Consider the following 19,515-nt stretch of genomic DNA (forward strand, 5'->3'; position numbering starts at 1 on the left):
TACACAGTCATGCAATTAAAAACCAAATCCTCATCATTGTGTTGGAAAGTACCCTAAGACACAAACAAACATCAAAAACGACTCTTTTTGGGTTTTTCAAAGCTTTTTCGAATTTGTTTTCAAACTTTTCGGATTTTCTATTATTAGACACATTAAAAGACTTCAAAACATAATAAAAAACACTTAAAAATAGTGAGTAACAACTTTAGAAGTGATAGGTGATAAAATCTAATGAAATTCATGAAAAACACACTTTGTTCACCCCCCCCCCACACTTAAACCAAACATTGTTGTCAATGTTTCAAACATAGACTCACACGAAAACAATTAAACAACACAACTGACAAACATGACAATTATGGCAAAGTAAAAGCAATAAAGAGTAGGGTTAAGGAACGCAAATCTGGTTATGGAGCCAGATTCCTAGGTCTTCTTTATTTGAATGCATGGGTTGCCTCCCAAGAAGCGCTTGCTTTAACGTCTTCCAGACGGACGATACCTCCTTTTAAGCTTCACTAGGACCCACGGCATGGAGGCGTACATCCTCCACGACATGCTCCTCAAAATATTCATAGTAAGGCTTCAAACGATGTCCATTCACTTTGAATTCTTGTTCGGTCTTTAAACTTTGAATTTGGACTGCACCATAAGGAAAAACATTAGTAACAACAAAATGACCAATCCATTTAGAACGTAACTTACCTGGAAACAATCGAAGGTAGGAGTTAAAAAGTAACATTTTCTGCCCTTTTGAGAATGTCTTGCTACGAATCATCTTATCATGGAATGCCTTTGTTTTCTCCTTGTAAATACGAGCGTTCTCATAAACCTCGTTCCTAATCTCCGCAAGCTCATTCAATTGAAGCTTCCTATGAAGTCCAGCCATATCTATGTCCATATTGAATGTTTTGACTACCCAATGTGCTTTATTCTCCAATTCCACGGGGAGATGGCATGGTTTCCCATAGATAAGCTGAAATGAAGACATCCCAATTGGTGTTTTGTAGGCTATACGATACGCCCATAATGCATCATCTAAACACAAGCTCCAATCCTTTTGAGTTGGCCCAACTGTCTTCTCCAAAATCTGCTTGATTTCTTGATTAGAAACCTCAGATTGCCCACTTGTTTGAGGATGATAAGGTGTTGAAACCTTATGTGTGACGTTATACTTCTTGAGCAGCGACTCAATGGTTTGATTACAAAAATGGGAACCCCCCATCACTTATAAGAACTCTTGGCATTCCAAATCTGGCAAATATGTTAGTTTTGACAAAATCTGCAACCACTTTGGAATCATTAGTACGGGTGGCTTTTGCTTCCACCCATTTTGATGCATAATCAACCGCAAGTAAAATATAATTAAAACCATGAGATGAAGGAAAATGACCCATGAAATCAATACCCCAAACATCAAAAATTTCGACAGAGAATATAGGGGTCAACGGCATTTGATCTTTTGCACCTATATTGCCCATTCTTTGACAATGGTCACAAGTCTTACAAAAAGTTCTAGCATCCTTAAAGATAGTAGACCAATAAAATCCACATTCTAATACTTAAAGGCTATGCATTGTGTGCAAAATGATCCCCACATGCATAACTGTGACATAAAGTTAAAATTGAATTAAACTCAGAATCGTGCACACACCTATGAAGAATCTATCAGAGCAATATTTCCACAAGTATGGGTCATCCCACACATAAAATCGTGCATCCTTTTTGAGTTTATCATGTTGGTGCTTATTTAGGGTGCTCGGAAGTTGTTTAGTTACTAAATAATTCACCAAATCAGCATACCATGGTTCACTTACCTCAATGGTCAGCAATTGCTCATCTGGAAATGCTTCTAGGATGGGTACTGGCTCCTCATTATGCACCAAACGGCTCAAGTGGTCAGCCACCATGTTTTCACTTCCTTTTTTGTCTCGTATTTCGATATCGAACTTTTGGAAGAGAAGCATCCAGTGAATTAGCCTTAGCTTGGCCTATTTCTTAGTGAGTAAGTACTTCAACGCTGCATGGTTAGAATAAACAATAACTTTAGTGCCAAGTAAATAAGAACAAAACTTATCTAAACCAAACACAACAGTAAGGAGTTCTTTTTCAATGGTGGAGTAGTTCAATTGAGCGTTATTCAAGGTCTGGGATGCATAATAGATGACATGTGGCTGCTTGTTCTTCCTTTGGCCTAAAACAGCTCCTATTGCATAATCAGAGGCATCGCACATGAGCTCAAAAGGAAGATTCCAATCTGGTGGAACTATGATGGGAGCTGAAGTTAGCATCTCCTTGAGGTGATTGAAAGCCTTCTCACATTCTTCATTGAACACAAATGGCACATCCTTTTGTAAGAGTCAGCATAGAGGTGTGGAAATCTTCGAGAAGTCTTTGATGAAACGTCTATAGAATCCTGCATGTTCAAGAAAATAACAAACCTCTCTCACCGATGTAGAAGAGGGTAAGTAGCGTACAAGATCTATTTTCGAAGTAGAAGAGGGTAGTTATGTGACCCAAAACTACGCCTTATTTTACCATGAAGTGACATTTTCCCCAATTTAAAACAAGGTTAGTTTCAATGCATCGTTTCAAGATTAAAGTGAGATTAGTTAAACAATCATCAAATGATTCAGCAAAAACACTAAAATCATCCATGAAAACTTCAATAATCTTCTCGACAAAATCTGAAAAGATACTTACCACGCATCTTTGAAACATGGCTGGTGCATTACATAAACCAAAGGGCATTCGATGATAAGCAAAAGTACTAAATGGACAAGTTAAAGTGGTATTTTCTTGATCATATGGAGCTATAACAATCTAATTATATCCTGAATAACCATCAAGAAAACAATAAAAAGAATGATCGGCTAACCTTTCAAGCATTTGATCAATGAACGGCAAAGGGAAGTGATCCTTCATTGTGGTGACGTTGAGCTTCCTATAATCGATGCAAACTCTCCAACCTGTTTGGATACGGGTGGGCACAAGCTCGTTTTCTTCATTCTTTACCACAGTGACTCCAGATTTCTTTTGAACAACTTGAACAGGTGAAACCCAACAACTATCCGAAATTGGATAAATCACTCAACAATCAAGAAGCTTAATAATCTCATTTTTCACAACTTCCATCATTGGAGGGTTGAGTTGATGTTGATCCTCTCTAGTTGGTTTAGCCCCTTCCTCTAGAAGTATACAATGCATGCATGTTGTAGGACTTATCCCCTTAATGTCGGCCAAGGTCCATCCAATGGCTATTTTATACTCCTTCAACACCCGAACTAGTTTTTCCTCCTCCAATGCCATGAGTGATAAAGAGATTATGACCGGCAAAGTCTCTTGGCCTCCCAAGAAAACGTACTTCAAGTGATTTGGTAATGGTTTAAGCTCGAGGGAGGGTGCCTAAATCACTGAGGGTAATAACTTATTAGTAAAAACGAGAATTGGAAATGGGATTGGACAGTTACCAATATGTTGTGGCAAAGACTCAAGGGCAGCCACCATCTCCACTTCTTCATAATTGGGCATAGCAAGGGAATTTTTATACCTGCCGTAAGTGTGCATAGGTTATGTCCCTTGTTCTTTGAGTCTTATTCCTCTTGTAATGGTTGTTTCAAGGGCATCCTCATTGAGGTCTTCAAGATATTCCTGCGCCAATGAATCGATTATATCAATAAAAAAACAAGAATGATCATCAATAGGATATTTTATAGCTTTAGAAATGTTAAAATCAATAATCTCGCCATCAAATTCCATTATTAACGTCCCCTTGAACATATCTATCTTGGTGCAGGCTATTTTCATGTAAGGTTTCCCAAGTAGGATTGGCAAAGGTGTGGAATAGGCCGAATCCTCCATTTCAAGCACATAGAAATCAACTGGAAAGATTAAATGATTAACCTACACCAAAACATCTTCCAAAACACCTTTCGAATATGCATTAGAATGATCAGCTAATTAAATAATAACTCCATCATTTTTTAGCTCTCCTAAGTTCATCGATGCATAAATAGAGTAAGGCATGACATTAATGGATGCACCTAAGTCTAACATGGCATGCTTAAACTTAGTATTGCCAATGACACAAGGAATTGTAAAACTACCTGGATCTTTGCATTTAGGAGGCAATTTCCTTTATAAAACTGCTGAAACATTCTCACTTACCTTTACCACTTCTTTGTTCGAAATCCTTTTCCTTGTTGTGCAAAACTCTTTCAAGAATTTGGCATACTTTGGAACTTGTTTGATTGCATCACAGAGCGGGATATTGACTTGCACCTTTCTAAATTTCTCAAGAATGTCCTTGTCACTCTCTTCTTTCTTAGATTGCATAAATCTTCGAAGGAAAGGCACATTTGGTGGAATAGGGTTAGAATTAACCAAACTTGGACCTAACTTACCTATGTTGGATGGTTTAGGTTCCCTAGGTGGCTGCGGTAAGGGTTGTTCTACCCTTGCCGTGGCTTTGTCTTGTTCCTCCTCTTCATGCTGTAGATTTTCATCCTCCTTTTGGCTTGATTTGGATGGTTGTGGGTCGGTTCCAACTTCCTTGCCACTTCTTAATGTGATAGCCTTGGCGGTTTCAAATCCTTCCCTTGGATTCACAATGGTTGAACTAGGCAGTTTTCCTTGTTTTCTAAACTGTCCCATGAATTCTGCTACTTGCCCCATTTGCTTCTTCAATTCATCCACCTCTTTAGCTTGATTTTGCATCTCTTTGGTTTGATTTTGTACTCCCTGCATCAAAGAGGTGAGTAATTGAATAACTTTATCATTATCCAAAGACATACCTAAATTTGGATGGGTCGAAGGTGGGTGAGGTTGCATTGGTGCAAATGGCCTTTGAAAAATCCTAGGGTGTGGCTGTCAAAATCCTCCTTGTTGTTGAGTTTGTTGAGTCTCCCTCCACTTCATGTTTTGGTGATCTCTCCAACCCGTATTATAAGTGTTGGCGTATGGATCATGCCTTGGTTGATTTGGCCTTGATAACCCACGACATTGGCACTTTCCCATCCTCCATTCTCAATCAATTGAGGACATTGATCATTAGAATGTCCTTGCATAATGCACACGCCACAAACACTTGCTCTTTGCACTTTGGATCCATCAACAACCTGTGACACAAGAACAGTGAGATTAGCCAATTGAGATTAAATTTCTGAAATTGCACTTACCTCATTCACTTATTGTTGTTGTCGTGGGGGTTCTTTTTGTCCACCTCCCTTGTATTGTTGTGCATTCAAGGCTCGATTTGCAATTAAGGTCTTGGCATCAATTGGTGTTTTGTCAACCAAAGCACCTCCTGCCAAGGCATCTTACATTTGTCTCTCAATTGGAAGAAGTCCTTCGTAGAAATATTGAATTAGAAGCTCTTCTTTCATTTGATGTTAAGGGCATGATACAACTAGAGTCTTGAAACGCTCATAATATGCTGGAAAGGATTATCCTTGGTTTTGTTGAATTCCACTAATCTTCTTCCTCAAAAGAATGACTCTCGAAGTTGGGAAAATTTTCTCTAAGAATGCTCTCTTCATGCTTTCCCAAGAGGTGACGGTTCCAAGTGCCAATTCGTATAACCAATCCTTAGCCTTTTCCAAAAGAGAGAATGGAAAAGCTTTCATCTTCAAAATGTTCCCATCTATGGTGATTAGAGTCATGCTTGAACATACCACTTCAAATTCCTTTAAGTACTTGTTTGGATCTTCCATGGAAAACCCATGGCATTTGGAAATCCCTAAGGTAAATGTTGGAGGGTCTAGGTTATGTTTTGTTTTGTTTTGCTCGAGGACTAGCAAAAGCTAAGTGTGGGGGCATTTGATAGGAGCATATTTATCCGACTTAGTTAGCTTGTTTTCTTGTATTTACATAGTTAGTTTCTACTTATTAGAGTGTTTTAAGCTATTTTCATGTGTTTTCAGGTTCAAATGGCGAAAATGGCAAGAAAAGGCAATTTTGGGCCTTTTGGAGCAGTTTTGGGTATGAAATGGATAGCTTATGATTGGAGCCAAATGGATGGACGAATTTGAAGACCAAAGGTGTCTAGGAATGTGCTAAAGAGTTGGAGAATCAAAATTGGAAGTTTTGAAGATAAGGAATTAGCTATAAAGAAGGGACCTTATCCTAACATTATCCAAACAAACCTTATCTTATCCTATCCTAACCAACCTTATCTTTTCCTAAATCTAGCGTTATCCTATCTTATCTTATCCAAATCAGTTTGGGCCTTAATTCCAGCTATTTAGAAGGGATTAATTATACATTTAAATACATAATTCAGATTCTAGAAGTTTTATCCATTGTGTGCCGCATATATGCCATTCCTTGGTGGATTGGGAGTTGTAATTCCTCTCCTACACCTTTGCCGCATGTGCTGTTGATTTGGAGTCAGAAATCTATTCTAAAACATTCTTTCTAGAAGCTTTAATTTCTGTCGCACCTTTCTATCCTAATTCCTTTTGGTTTCTGGTTGTTTTAACCCATTCCACTTGGTTTTGGTTGCACAATTCAATTCCTATTCAGCTTATGCCATGCCTAGCCTATATAAATATATTTATGGGCCTATGTCAGGGGAATGCACCGATATATTCAGATATATTTTAGAGAAAAGGGAGTGAGTGCCGCAAGTTTCTTGGAGAATTCTTGGAGATTTGTGCGTTCTTATAAGGAAGGAAGGAATGAGCTTTGTGTCGTGGCTTGCAAATCCAAGGAGGTTCTTGGCATTGGAATTGCTGGGACGTTCTTGGTTCTCTCTATCCTTAGATTTGTTTCAATGTTTGTTTTAATTTGGTTTTATGTTTTTAAAGACATGAGGAACTAATTTCTTTATAGTTGGAGATGAATTCGAAGCCATGATTATATGTTTTATATGAATTGATTACGTCCAGTTATTGTTTCTTGAGTCTTGAATGTGATTTGCTTATCTGAGTTATCAAAACTTGTTTATGTATGTTGATTGAGGGTCGACACTTAATTTGCATGCATGAATTTGACGCTAGAGTATAAGGGAGTTTCACCTAATCATTATGAACTTATATTCACAAGTAGTGGAAGTCACTAGTCATGATTGTTTAAGTAAATTTTTGGCATGAGTATCATGCTTTTCATAGTTACAAATGCCTCGTCAATGCTTATGGTTTTCAAAGAACTTAATGACCTTTGATATGTCTTTCTATCATGCTTTTCATAGTTAGGGAACTTGATAAGGATAATTTGGTTGCGATGCGCATTCCATCCAATTCAATGAGTTAAGGAAAATCTGATGGTTAATTTGTGTTATCATGGTTAACTTGGGGTGTTGTCATTCATAGTCTAAAGGAATAATAACTGGAAATTGGTTTGTATGCATATGTCATGTGTGGTGAAGGACCCTCTAACTAGCCTTTCACTATTTTCAATTCACCAAATTCGTTTTTATAAAGTGTTTTATGCAAAGTTTCTGCTTTAAGTTTTAACTTCATCAAAAACAATCCCCCTTCCATTGAGTCTTGTTGTTTGAGTCAAAATTTGTTTTCTTTTAGTCTCTTGAGTCAAGTTAAGTCTTATTTTCGTAAAAACCACTTGTTAGGTCTAGAATTGAGTCTTTTTTATTGTTTGTTGCTTTTTTGAGTGTTTTGAGTTTATAGAATCTAATTTAGTGTTTTTAAGTCTTATTTGTGTTGATTAGCATCCCTAATTAATCCCCGGTCTAGAACGATCCCTACTTACATATGTACTACAATTGTTAACGTTAGGGTTTAATTTGTGTGTCAAGTTAATTTTCACATCAACCAATCCCTAGCCTTTTCCAAAAGAGAGAATGGAAAAGTTTTCATCTTCAAAATGTTCCCATTTACGATGATTGGAGTCATGCTTGAGCATACCACTTCGAATTCCTTTAAGTGCCTGTTTGGATCTTCCATGGACAGCCTATGTTATTTGGGAATATGATGCAGTAAACTAGACTTCAATTCGAACTCCTCGGTCTTGCCTTAAGCTGCCCTAGGATATTGAATGCATAGGGGTACGGCATTGTCCAATCCCGAGGCTAAAAGTTCCTTGATTGTTCAATTATCCACATCCATAAGTGGTTCTTCCTCTTCCTCTTCTTATTCTTCAAACTCAGATTCAGAGCTAGAACTAGGTGGATTAGGTTCTGGCTCTTTCCTTTTTCTTCTCAAAGTTCGCTCAAAATCGTCGTCAAACTCCAAGATATGTGCACGAACAGGTTGGGAACTTCGAGTCATAAACTAGTACCTAAAATCAATAAAACAAAAATCAGAAACCAAAACTAAAAGACATGAACAAAAACAAAGGGGGATTAGCAATTTTGCTAATCACCGGCAACGGCGCCGTAAATTTGATGTGATATAAAATAGCACACAAACTTAAACCCTTTTTATGTAGTTGTAGTATGAATAAGTAGGGATCGTTATAGGCTGGGATTAGAAGAGATGCTAATCTACTTAATTTTAAACTCTAAAACACTAACTAGACTCAAAAACAGAAAACTAGACTCTAATGGCTCAAAACAAACTAGAATGACTCAAAACAACACAAAACAAGCAAATTGACTCAAATAGAAACTAAAGATGCCTTTGGACGAATTTTGATTTAACTTTGACTCAAAACACTAAAAGAAACAATGTCACATCCCGGCCCCGGGCGGATCACTTCCCGGGCCCGCTCCACCACCGTAGCACGATATTGTCCGCTTTGGGCTTACCATTCCCTCACGGTTTTGTTTTTGACAATTGGCATCAGAGCCTAACCCTGGTCGCGTGTGTGCCGACAAGGACGTCGGCCCCCTAAGGGGGGTGGATTGTGACATCCCACATCGCCCAGGGGAGTGATCCTTATATGTATATTCTCATCCCTACCTAGCACGAGGCTTTTTGGGAGCTCATTGGCTTCGGGTTCCGTAGGAACTCCGAAGTTAAGCGAGAAGGGGGCTAGAGAAATCCCATGATGGGTGACCCACTGGGAAGTTGCTCGTGAGTTCCCAAAAACAAAACCGTGAGGGAATGGTAAGCCCAAAGCGGAAAATATCGTGCTACGGTGGTGGAGCGGGCCCGGGAAGTGATTCGCCCCGGGCCGGGATGTGACAAACAAATCTAAACAGGTTCTAACTAAGTAAACATGAAATATAAAGAGGGGGATTAGTTTTGACGAATTTAAAACTTAAACTAACAAATTACAAAAACAAAGCAAATTGATACGAATTTGGGTGAATTGATGAGTGATAGGCTAGCTAGAGGGTCCTTCTCCACACATGACATATATGCATACAAATCGATTTCCAATTATTATTCCAACAAACCATGAATGACAATACCCTAAATTAATTGTGAACTGCACAAATTAACTCTCGGATTTCCCTAATTTCATTGAATTGGACTCAGCGACGCAATCAAATTATTCTTATCAAGTTCCCTATATGAACAACATGATAGAGATACATATCAAAGATCATTAAGTTCTATGAAAATCATAAGCATTGACAAGGCATCTGTAACTATGAAAAGCATGATACTTCTACCATGGATTTACTTAACATAATCATGACTAGTGACTTCCACTACTTATAAATATAAGTTCATAACGATTAGGTGAAATTCCCTTATATTTTAGCATCAAATTCATGCATGCAAACTAAGTCTGCATCCTTAATCAACATACAAGAATAAGTTATCAATCAAACAAATAAGTAAATCACATTCATGTTTTACGAAACAATAATTGGATGAAATCAATTCATATCACATATATGTTCATGGCTTTGAATTCTCCTCTAGCCAAAACGAGTTTAGCTCCTCATGTTCGCACTTAAACAAAGATAACTTAAATTAAACATTATAAACAAAAGATAGAATACACATAAGAACGTTCCAACAATCCAAACATGAATGGTAGGGCACGGCTCCAAGGGTCTCCTCTCCTTTCTCCTTGCAAGGCTGCGACACAAGGGTGTTTGTGTATGAAATTGGGTTCTTGTGTGTGATGGATGGTTGGTGTGAATTATGGTGATAGATGGATGAATGGTTGTTCCCTTTTGTGCGGCAGAAACATATCTTTGTAAAAAGGGAAAAGGCACGACATTAATTAAATTTATGGGAAAGATTTGCACTCCAAATCCACAAGGAAAAAAGGTACATGAATGTCAGAATCCAAGAAGAAAAGGGAAAGAGAGGTGCGGCAGATCCTAGAGGAAAGGGGAATGCCTTGCACGGCAAGGGAAAGGGTTTTCTGGAAGAAATAGGTGCGACTCCCTTTAGGAATGGGATTAGGCCTTCTTGAATCATTTATTTAAATGTCCTAATATAATTAGGGATCCTCCTTGTAGCTAGAACCTAGGTGGTGTAGGATTAGAATAGGGTTAGGAGAAAATAAAGTAACTTGGCTAACATTCTTTCTTTCTTGCTGAGCTCCATATCTTCTTTGTCTTGAATTAATTCTTCCATCTCTTTAGCAAATTCTTAGCCTTTCTTGAACTTCAAATTCGTCCATCCACCTTGCTCCATGCATGTGCTATCCATTCGAAGCCCAAAACTGCTCTAAATGCTCTAAATTGCATTTTCTTGCCACTTTAGCTAATTGAACCAACAGACACACGAAAATAGCTTAAATTACCATAATAAATAGAAACTAACTCACTAAATGCAAGGAAATAAGCTAACAAAGTCGCATAAATATGCTCCTATCACCTATAGGGCACGCCCTATGTGGTATTTTGGGTGGAATATTCCAAGATATTTGTGTAAATAAATATCTTGGAGTAATTAGGTAAATATCCTAAATTGATGGGACTAGGATTACTTACTTGAAAGAGGTCTTCTCTGATTAAGAATGTATTTATTATAAGAATAAGGAATTATCCTATCATAAATACCTTTGACTCTTCCTACGGGCAGGGGTGCCTTAAGCAGTCATTGATCTCTGTCTGCTTCACCTCAATTGCGCGTGGTGAATGAGATGCTTCCTGCTCATTTAATAGGGGTAGTCTTGTCTTTCTTAGGAAATAATCTATGTGTCAGCTCCATAATTTTTGGGATTATTTTTTGCTCCATAACACCCTTCACAACTCTATCTCTTTGCTTCTTTTTCCATGTGAATACAATGCTCAACTATGCTTTTCTCTCTCAAGCAAAAACACACTCAGTGAACCAAAAAAGATTAAAGACATAGGATTTATCGAGTCATAATCGAAAGTTAGCTTCAATCCACCTTAATTGAACACCCCTACCCTTCAACAGCTCCCTCTCTCTGCCTCTCTTCCCTCGCGAAGATGACCTTAACCTCTCATTCTCTCTGACAAAAACACACCAATGAACCAAAAAAAATAAAGGTATGGGATTACCTGGTCATAATCGAAACAGAGCTTCAATCCACCTGAATCGGTTGCTCACAACACATCCCTCTCTGTGCCTCTTTATCCCTCTTGAACACGCGAAGAATCCCTCAGCTCGCCCTCTCTCTGCCAAAAGCATACCGAATGAGTAACATATAAAAAGGTTTTCAATTGCGCAGGTTACAACAACACAGTTCTATCGTAAGCTCGTCAAATCACGACCATTGGATTTTGGTCCACACGCAAAGTCTGCACCTTAGAAACGCCAGATATAATTACTAAACTTTTTAGTGGATGCAGATTTGGGTGTGAGCTTAGCCTATCAGGCCCAACAAGCCCAAAATATTTCAAAATAAAAGTATATAGGCATTAACTTAGCCCATCAGCCCATTAGGTCCATACAGAAATCACCTAAGGCCATTATATAAATACCCTCACTTGCCCAGACCACCACTTCCTGTAGGTCTAGGGTTTTTCATTATTCAATTCAGAGTACAATCAAACCCTAGCAATGTCGACTCTCGCAATCGAGTCAGTGCAGTGTTTTGGCCGCAAGAAGACCGCTGTCGCCGTCACATACTGCAAGCGCGGCTGTGGCCTCATTAAGATCAACGGCTGCCCAATCGAGCTCGTCGAGTCCGAGATCCTCCGCTTCAAGGCCTACGAACCCATTCTACTCCTCGGACGACAGCGCTTCGCCGGTGTCGACATGCGCATCCGCGTCAAGGGAGGCGGTCACACCTCCCAGATCTACGCCATCCGCCAGAGCATCGCCAAAGCTCTCGTCGCTTTTTACCAGAAATATGTGGATGAGCAGAGCAAGAAGGAGATTAAGGACATTCTGGTCAGGTATGACAGGACACTCCTTGTTGCTGATCCGAGGCGCTGCGAGCCCAAGAAATTCGGTGGTCGTGGTGCTCGTGCTAGATTCCAGAAGTCTTACCGTTGATTTGGGGCAAATGGAAAGCGAAAGATGGATAGGTTTAGCTTCTTTGTTTCGGTTTAGGGTTTAAAGCTTATTGACTTTGATTTAAGAAGTTGGAAGGTAATGGGTATTTTATAATTTTGCAGAATTTTGATCATCGAGACTTTGTTGTTGTTTTTGAGTATGTTGGATATTGAATGGTTACCATATTAAGTATGACATGGTTCAATTAATTACTAGTTTATTTTGCTGCGTGGCTTAATCCTTTGGATAAACTAGTGTGTTTTGGCTTGCTTAAAATGCTTAATCTTCAGTATTTCTATTTGTGTGGCTTAGTATGCTTTAGCATATGTATAATGTTTCGTTCGGGCAATGCCGGCGCCCGGTCTCCTATGCTTTACTATTTATACAATGTTTTTGTTCCAGGCAATTTCGTCCCCCGGTCTCCTATGCTTTACTGATTATACGTTGTTTTTGTTCCAGGCAATGCAGTCCCCCAGTTTTCTGTGATTCATTAGACTCGCCGTAAGTTTTGTGGTGTATAAACTGTCTGAGGTGGAAATTGGTTTGTTTTGATGGATGTCGATAGAAGAAAGATTTTGCGTTGTAATGCATGGTTTACTTAGGTTTGGTCTATTTTGGGTACAAAAAGTTTTTAGTTTGATTATCAAGATGTCATTGATAAGCCTTTTGGCACTGGTTCGTGCATATCTAATGTTATGAATTGATTTTGTATACTATTTCACCATGTGCCATAGATGTCTTTGTTATCGTACATGCTTTAGTTTTTGCAGTTATGTGTTACACGTGTGCAATGTGGAAAAAATCTTGAGCAGCCTATTTGGCTCGACCGACCTTACGAAGTATGTGTGATGGTCTTCAAACGAGTAATGCTATACTTACAATTTATTTGTACCATCATTTGTACAATCTCTCTAATAGAGGTAGGGTTTGTTATGCATATAGCCTCGTCTCTCTAATAGGTGGTAAGAATAGTATTTCTTATTTCAAAGAGAGTTTGGGTGTAGAGAGGAGTTTTAATCTTGCAAAATGTTATCGGCTAAATTGCCAATGTGTACCTAAACTATTACTTAACTTTTGATTTCCTCCTGAACTTCTTAATTGGAAAATTAAGGACTTAAAACTAATTTTTTGGCCTATTTTTCACTTACCATTAGTTTTTCATATATTTCATCCAAATTAATGTTAATTCTTATCATGTGCACATCATGTGACTCTCCTTTGTGGACAAAAGCGTCATTTTGTAAGATTTTCAGACGCAAAAGTTATAGAATCACATATATTTGCATAGGCTTGTATTTAGAAATCTGAAGTTTTCAATTATTTAAAAAAATGAAGTGAACAAACTATTTTCACATATTGTGTGCATGTTTCAATTTAATAAAAATTTAGATAGAATGAATAAAAAATTAACAGTAGGGGCAAATCGGTCAAAAAAATTAGTTTAAATCTTTAATTTTTCAATTTAAAAGTTGAAAGAGAAATTGATGGTTCAGAAAGCAAATCGGCAGTTTAATCTAATGTTATCTTTGTTGGATTCTCCGCTCCAAATACAGGAAAACTTCAGTCAGTTCAGTTCGAATAAAATTTTCAATATAGTTTTATTGATTAAGAGCTTTTCTGGCATTCAAGCCTCAAGGTCATGTGTTGGACGTACCTTCCCCAATATTGTTTGAATAAAATAAAACACAAAAGAAAAACTTCCGATAAGCTTATAATGTTTCTTGCGTTCAACCCCAATTGAGACGCGTTTCATGTCATTTTTTCTCTATAGTATCATATGGCAACTTATGATTTGGGGAATTTTTATTTGAAATTTTTATACCAAACATTCATGGCTTTTAGATATTTGATCAAACTACTTTCTACAATTTTCACTAATTAAATCTAAAGCATAACAAACTTTGAAAATCCTGCAAAAAGATCTTGTTAATTTATGTCCCATTAATCTAAGAAACTTCAAAAGAAAAAAAAAAAAAATTTTATTCACATGACATAATTAATTGACATATTAGTAAAAATATGAAATCCACATTTACCATGTCATCGTTTAACGATCAAATTGATGGTTTAACTACTAGGTGTATAAATTGTAACTAAAATAAAACGAATGTATGAGATTGAAATGTTTTAAAGATGATATGTGATGTTGCAATTACATCTAAACCCAAGGTGGTGATATGTAATTTACCCTAAAGTAAAAAAAAAGAAATTATGACAAAATTTAGTCATAAATATAAATATATCAATGTAACATTTCGAATACTAAATTGATTTGCCACTTACTACTACTGTCTACTAGTATTCTTTTTAACTTGTAAACGAGAGGTCTTATGTTTGATTTTCACCAAATGCGATTTTGAACCATATTATTGGTAGCATATTGTAAGGCTAAGCCCACCCCCTCTTCTTAATGGAGATAATATCGTTTGCTAAAAAAAGAAAATAAAAAAAAACAACAACAACAACACTAAATTGATCTATTTGAAAATGATTAAATAATTTTTAATTAAAAGATTTAAATATGTTGACATGTAAATGTTTATTATTGAAATAATAACGTGAATAAAAATTAAAAAGATTTGCTAAAAAAAAAAAGTTTCAATTAATGAAATAGAAAAATTAGGAATATGAGAACCTAATTTCTATATTAAATAATATGCCCAAATTATTCAACTATGAACCTACTTTGAACCTCAATTATTTCTAACAAAAATTAGTTATGAGAATTGTCACATTCCAGCTCAGGGTCCATCACATCCTGGGCCCGCTCCACCACCGTAGCACGATATTGTCTACTTTGAGTTTTGACCATGCTCTCATGGTTTTGTTTCTGGGAACGAGTGCGTGGTGAACGGGTCTGGACCCATTTCACGCGTGATACATAGTACTTTAGATTTTAATTTATTCACATTTTATAAATTATCACACTTTATGGCTTCGTCACCTTCCAGATGTCGGCCAACACGGCTCGATTCGGGATCCTAGTAGATATTCCGAGTCGAGGTGTGTCAAGAACCTAATTTCTCTATTAAATAATATGCCAATTTTATTCAATTATGAACCTACTTTCAGAACCTTAATATTTCTAACAAATAAGCCTCTAACCATGCGTACAACATTAATTTGAGAGTTTTGGGCGGATAAACTTGATGCAAAATATTGCCTCAAACATTATTGATATATTTTTTTTTTAACATATATGAGATTAAAGTCGTTCACCAAGTCTCAACCTAAAAGAATTATAGAGAAACCACCACAGAGTGGTTCAATAGTTGGGGACTAATTACAGGCTTTTATTTCACACGGTACGTCCTGATTTTGATTCCTGACGCTTATGAATCACACGATGATGTCTAAGGAGAGGTTGAAATGCCTCTATGAATATTTTCGATCTGTGAAAAAATGAATTATCGTGGCGAAAATTTTTAATAGAAAAGGAAAGAATTATAGAGAACAAAAGGTCAAATATGAACAAACAAGAAAGGCTGTCAACAAAAATGGTTGGTGAGTTGGTGAGTTGGTGAGTTGGTGGATGGAGTCCCGCACCATAACCACAAGCCCTACAATGACAAATTTCTATTGATTTTTTATTTCTGAAATTCTTCAACTAGAAGATTCTTATTAAGTCATTTTTTACTCTTTTTTGTTTTTTATCAAACGATAGATTTGTTAAATTAGATGTTAGATTAGAAATTCGACGGGGTTCGAAACTATGCCGTGATGTAAGAGCTAACACTCCTCTCTATAACTGTAATAGAAGGACACTTCCATGTTTACGTCAAACAAAATTTAACCCAGAAAGCAAAAGCAACTAGAAAGTAAATTATGGCAGCAAATTTTGACATGGGATTTTGCCTTATAATAATTCTCCCACATGAACATTCACGATCAATCCAAAATACAAAGTAAATTAAGAAAAATAATAAAAAGAAACACCATTTTTCTTCATCATATATGCATAATTGGCAGACCAATTAGGGTTGGTCGATCATTTGATCCGACGGCAGAGAGTGATGCCATCACCAACAGGAAGCATGCAAATCTCGATCCTAGGGTCAGCAGCGAGTGCCTTGTTGAGCTCGAGCACGAAGTCCCGGTAGTACCTGACGTACTTGCGGAGTGGAGCATCAGGGGGCGCGACCACAGACCCATTCCATAGGGTGTTGTCGTAGCCAATGAGACCCCCAACCTTGACCAAATCAATCAGCCTCTTGTGGTAGTTGATGTAGTTGTCTTTGTCTGCGTCCACGAATATGAAATCGTACGACCCATGATTCTTCTTCTGCAATACCAACATTAATTCTGAATTCCAAAGAAAGCGTTTCACGTACCATGATGGTACATTGTCTCCTCGGATATAACGAGATAAAATATTAGATTATTAGGCGAACAATTTTGGAAAATTTGATACTTACATCTTCGATCAATAAGTCGAGCATTGGGAGGGCGGGGCCTTCTCTAAAGTCGATCTTGTGGGCAACACCAGCCTTTTCGATTATCGGAAGACCCAATTCATAATTTTCTTTGTTGATGTCCATGGCCAAGATCTGTGACAGTTCCAAATCAATCAATATACAAAACTGTTAATAAGTTTCAAGTTTTATGATTTTATTTTTTTAATATTTTTAGGTATTCTTTTTGTTGAAGGTGAGGCAATGAAAATTGACCTTTCCATCATCAGGAATGGCAAGGGCAGTGGCAAGGAGGGAGTAGCCAGTGTAGACTCCAATCTCCATGGTGTTTTTGGCATTGATCAACTTGAGAAGCATGTTCAAGAATTGGCCTTCGTCAGCTGATGTGGTCATGATATTCCTATTTATTTTCCATAAAAAAAAAATTGAAATTATAAACAACAAATTAAGAAAAAAAAATCTGAAAATTAATCTCCCAGAAAAAAAAAAAAAAAAACTGAAATTAATGAATTTAATTAGGTAATTGATGAAAATTAAATGAAAATTCACAAACCATGGATGCTTTGCAGTCACTTCTCTGAGCTCCTTCATGGATTCAGGCTCCCTTGGGTACACACTTGTCTCCAGTATATACTGCACAAAAATAAAAACCCAAAATCCAAAGCATGAGCTTCGTCATCAACCTTAACCACCTTCCAATTTTTGCATGCCTACGCATAGCCAAGTTGACGAGGGAAGTTTTCCCTTGACACCCAAGTTTATATTCCATTTTATTCCATCGTGGTAGTTTATATTAGATTATGATTGCTCGAATCAAAAATCGCCCTCAAGATTACGAAAATATATACCTGATAAAGAGCATCACTTTGGAGAAGGCTCTTGTGGCCAACCTCTTGGTGCCTTCCTGCCTGAGTTTGCTGCTCCTCTCCATTGGCGGCCATTGCTGCTCTGTGTTTTTTTTCTTTTACTTCGCTTTGGATAGCACCAGATTTTCTTCTCTTATATGACTAAAAGGTTTCACACAGGAAGATGAACCTGAATTGTTAAAGAGGAAAGAATGGGTATATATATGGAGTGCAGTCTCCGGTTCAAACCGGATGGCTGGTTGGACCTGCCACCAGGAACCGGTCCGGGGTTGGTGAGTGGCTGGCTGGGCTCTCAAGATTTGTGAGTTAATTTGGAAATAAGGGAACAGGATCCCCTCCTAAGCTTTGTAAACTGAGCTTCTTGAGCAAATGATTCAGGCCATTGAAATTTAATCCAACAGCTCCAAATAAGGGACTTCTCTAAAAATTATAATAATTGTATCTGTTAGATCAAATTTTAGTGGTCCGGATCCTTTACTCAGGAGACTCATTTTACAAAGCCCAAGAGGGGATCCAGTTCGTGGAATAAGACTCAATGCTTTGCAAATCGGGGCCCACCGATCTGGTGAATGGTATCATCATCGGTTGTAGGACGTGTTGTGGTTGGGTTTTGGTGGGATGAGGTCTTCCCATTTTTCATAATCTTCACATTCTATTCTTTGTCATATATTTTACAGTAAAAAATTATTAGTTAATGTTTATATTTAATTTCAAAATCAAAAAAATCAAAATCTAATTTGGTGACACCATCTTTTGTGGCTATCACGTCATCATTATTTTGCCTTATATTGGTGGAATTGCAGCCACAATTTGCTAATCAAATGGAAATAATACACTCACTAAGATTTCTTCACGAAAACGTATGAGAGAAACTGCACAATGTGGAATTTATAGTATTATACTATGTATTTTAAAAGTACACTTGAAACCAAAATTATTTGATTTTTCACATATAAAAAGTCATGCCTCATTTCACGGAATTGTAATTTAAGAGTAATCATAAATTTTTCTTATTGTAATTTCTATAACATATTTTCACATTCACCGGGAGGATCACCCTTCCAATTCGAAGTTTTTTTCCTAGAAGTTCACATGTCTCAAACAGTGATTTGTAATATAAGAAAAAAAAGTGAACTTTTTTTTCTATAAAGAGTCAAACAGAATTCGAACATGCATCATGTTTGTGAAAAATTTGGAATGGATGACCAATTTCCTTGGTGTATTATCATGTATGACTTGACACTTTCATGTTTTGGACTATAATTAGAGTAATGCTATTCTTACTACAATTTTATACCACATTTCTTTACCATCTTAGGTGGTAGATGGGTTGGACAAGCTACATTATTTAATTTCAATCTTTTTATTAATTAAAACACTTAAATGATCTTAGGTGCAGAAGAAACTCCTCGTATACCACAATCATCATTTAATTAACAATCTTTTTCTTAATTATTGATTAATATTTTGAAATTAAATGCTAATTAGTTTAGATAATGTGACTGTACACATCAGATGTCACCTAAAGTGGTATACAATTGTGATACAAAAACATGGTAAGAATGACATTATTGCTATAATTATATATATTGAGCTTAGTTAGTTAATCAATTTCAAAAAGCTAACTTGGTTACTCCATTAAAAAAATAGAATTTAACATGGTTAGGTAGGATCCACTTTCATTCCAATTTAAAACATAAGTTGGTGGGAGTGGGATGGACTTGGCTTTTAGGCGTCGCAGTAGGTGACCACTTCCTCCTTTCTTCCACTTTTGAACCTTCTTTTGTCTTTTATATTAAAAAAGAAAAGAAAAATGATAACTCATGTTGTGAAATAGACAATATTTACGAGATTTGATAAGTGTGCTTACGTCTTAGGCAGAGCATCATTGCTTTCTTTTATTATTTGAAATAATATGAGTGCAAAAATAATCCTCACTATTTTTCTCTATTATATCTAGCCTTG

The 19,515-nt window shown here is 36.9% G+C and overlaps 2 protein-coding genes across 4 annotated transcripts; one reads left to right on the top strand and one right to left on the bottom strand.

The window, feature by feature from the left end:
• The first annotated feature begins 11,772 nt into the window (after window positions 1-11,772).
• LOC137728722 (small ribosomal subunit protein uS9-like) lies at window positions 11,773-13,508 on the top strand. 3 transcript variants are annotated; one of them, XR_011067937.1, is made up of 3 exons: window positions 11,773-12,304; window positions 12,732-12,778; window positions 13,409-13,508. XR_011067937.1 is itself a non-coding variant. In XM_068467471.1 (2 exons), the coding sequence occupies exon 1, from the start codon at window positions 11,835-11,837 to the stop codon at window positions 12,270-12,272; it is 438 nt and encodes a 145-aa protein (XP_068323572.1). In that variant the 5' UTR covers window positions 11,773-11,834; the 3' UTR covers window positions 12,273-12,304; window positions 12,732-13,297. The 3 variants fall into 3 exon arrangements, 1 of the variants encoding a protein (XP_068323572.1); XR_011067936.1 differs by lacking the exon at window positions 13,409-13,508 and having other exon boundaries at window positions 11,773-12,368; window positions 12,732-13,300; XM_068467471.1 differs by lacking the exon at window positions 13,409-13,508 and having other exon boundaries at window positions 12,732-13,297.
• Window positions 13,509-16,076: 2,568 nt separating this feature from the next.
• On the bottom strand, window positions 16,077-17,704 carry LOC137728721 (caffeoyl-CoA O-methyltransferase-like). The gene is made up of 5 exons (XM_068467470.1): window positions 17,533-17,704; window positions 17,238-17,317; window positions 16,940-17,084; window positions 16,688-16,819; window positions 16,077-16,554 (listed from the first exon to the last, which is right to left on the bottom strand). Exons 1-5 carry the CDS (start codon window positions 17,623-17,625, stop codon window positions 16,261-16,263), a joined length of 744 nt encoding a protein of 247 aa, XP_068323571.1. The 5' UTR covers window positions 17,626-17,704; the 3' UTR covers window positions 16,077-16,260.
• Window positions 17,705-19,515: the final 1,811 nt, after the last annotated feature.

The sequence above is a fragment of the Pyrus communis genome, chromosome 3 (genome assembly GCF_963583255.1).
Source record: "Pyrus communis chromosome 3, drPyrComm1.1, whole genome shotgun sequence".
Taxonomy (NCBI): domain Eukaryota; kingdom Viridiplantae; phylum Streptophyta; class Magnoliopsida; order Rosales; family Rosaceae; genus Pyrus; species Pyrus communis.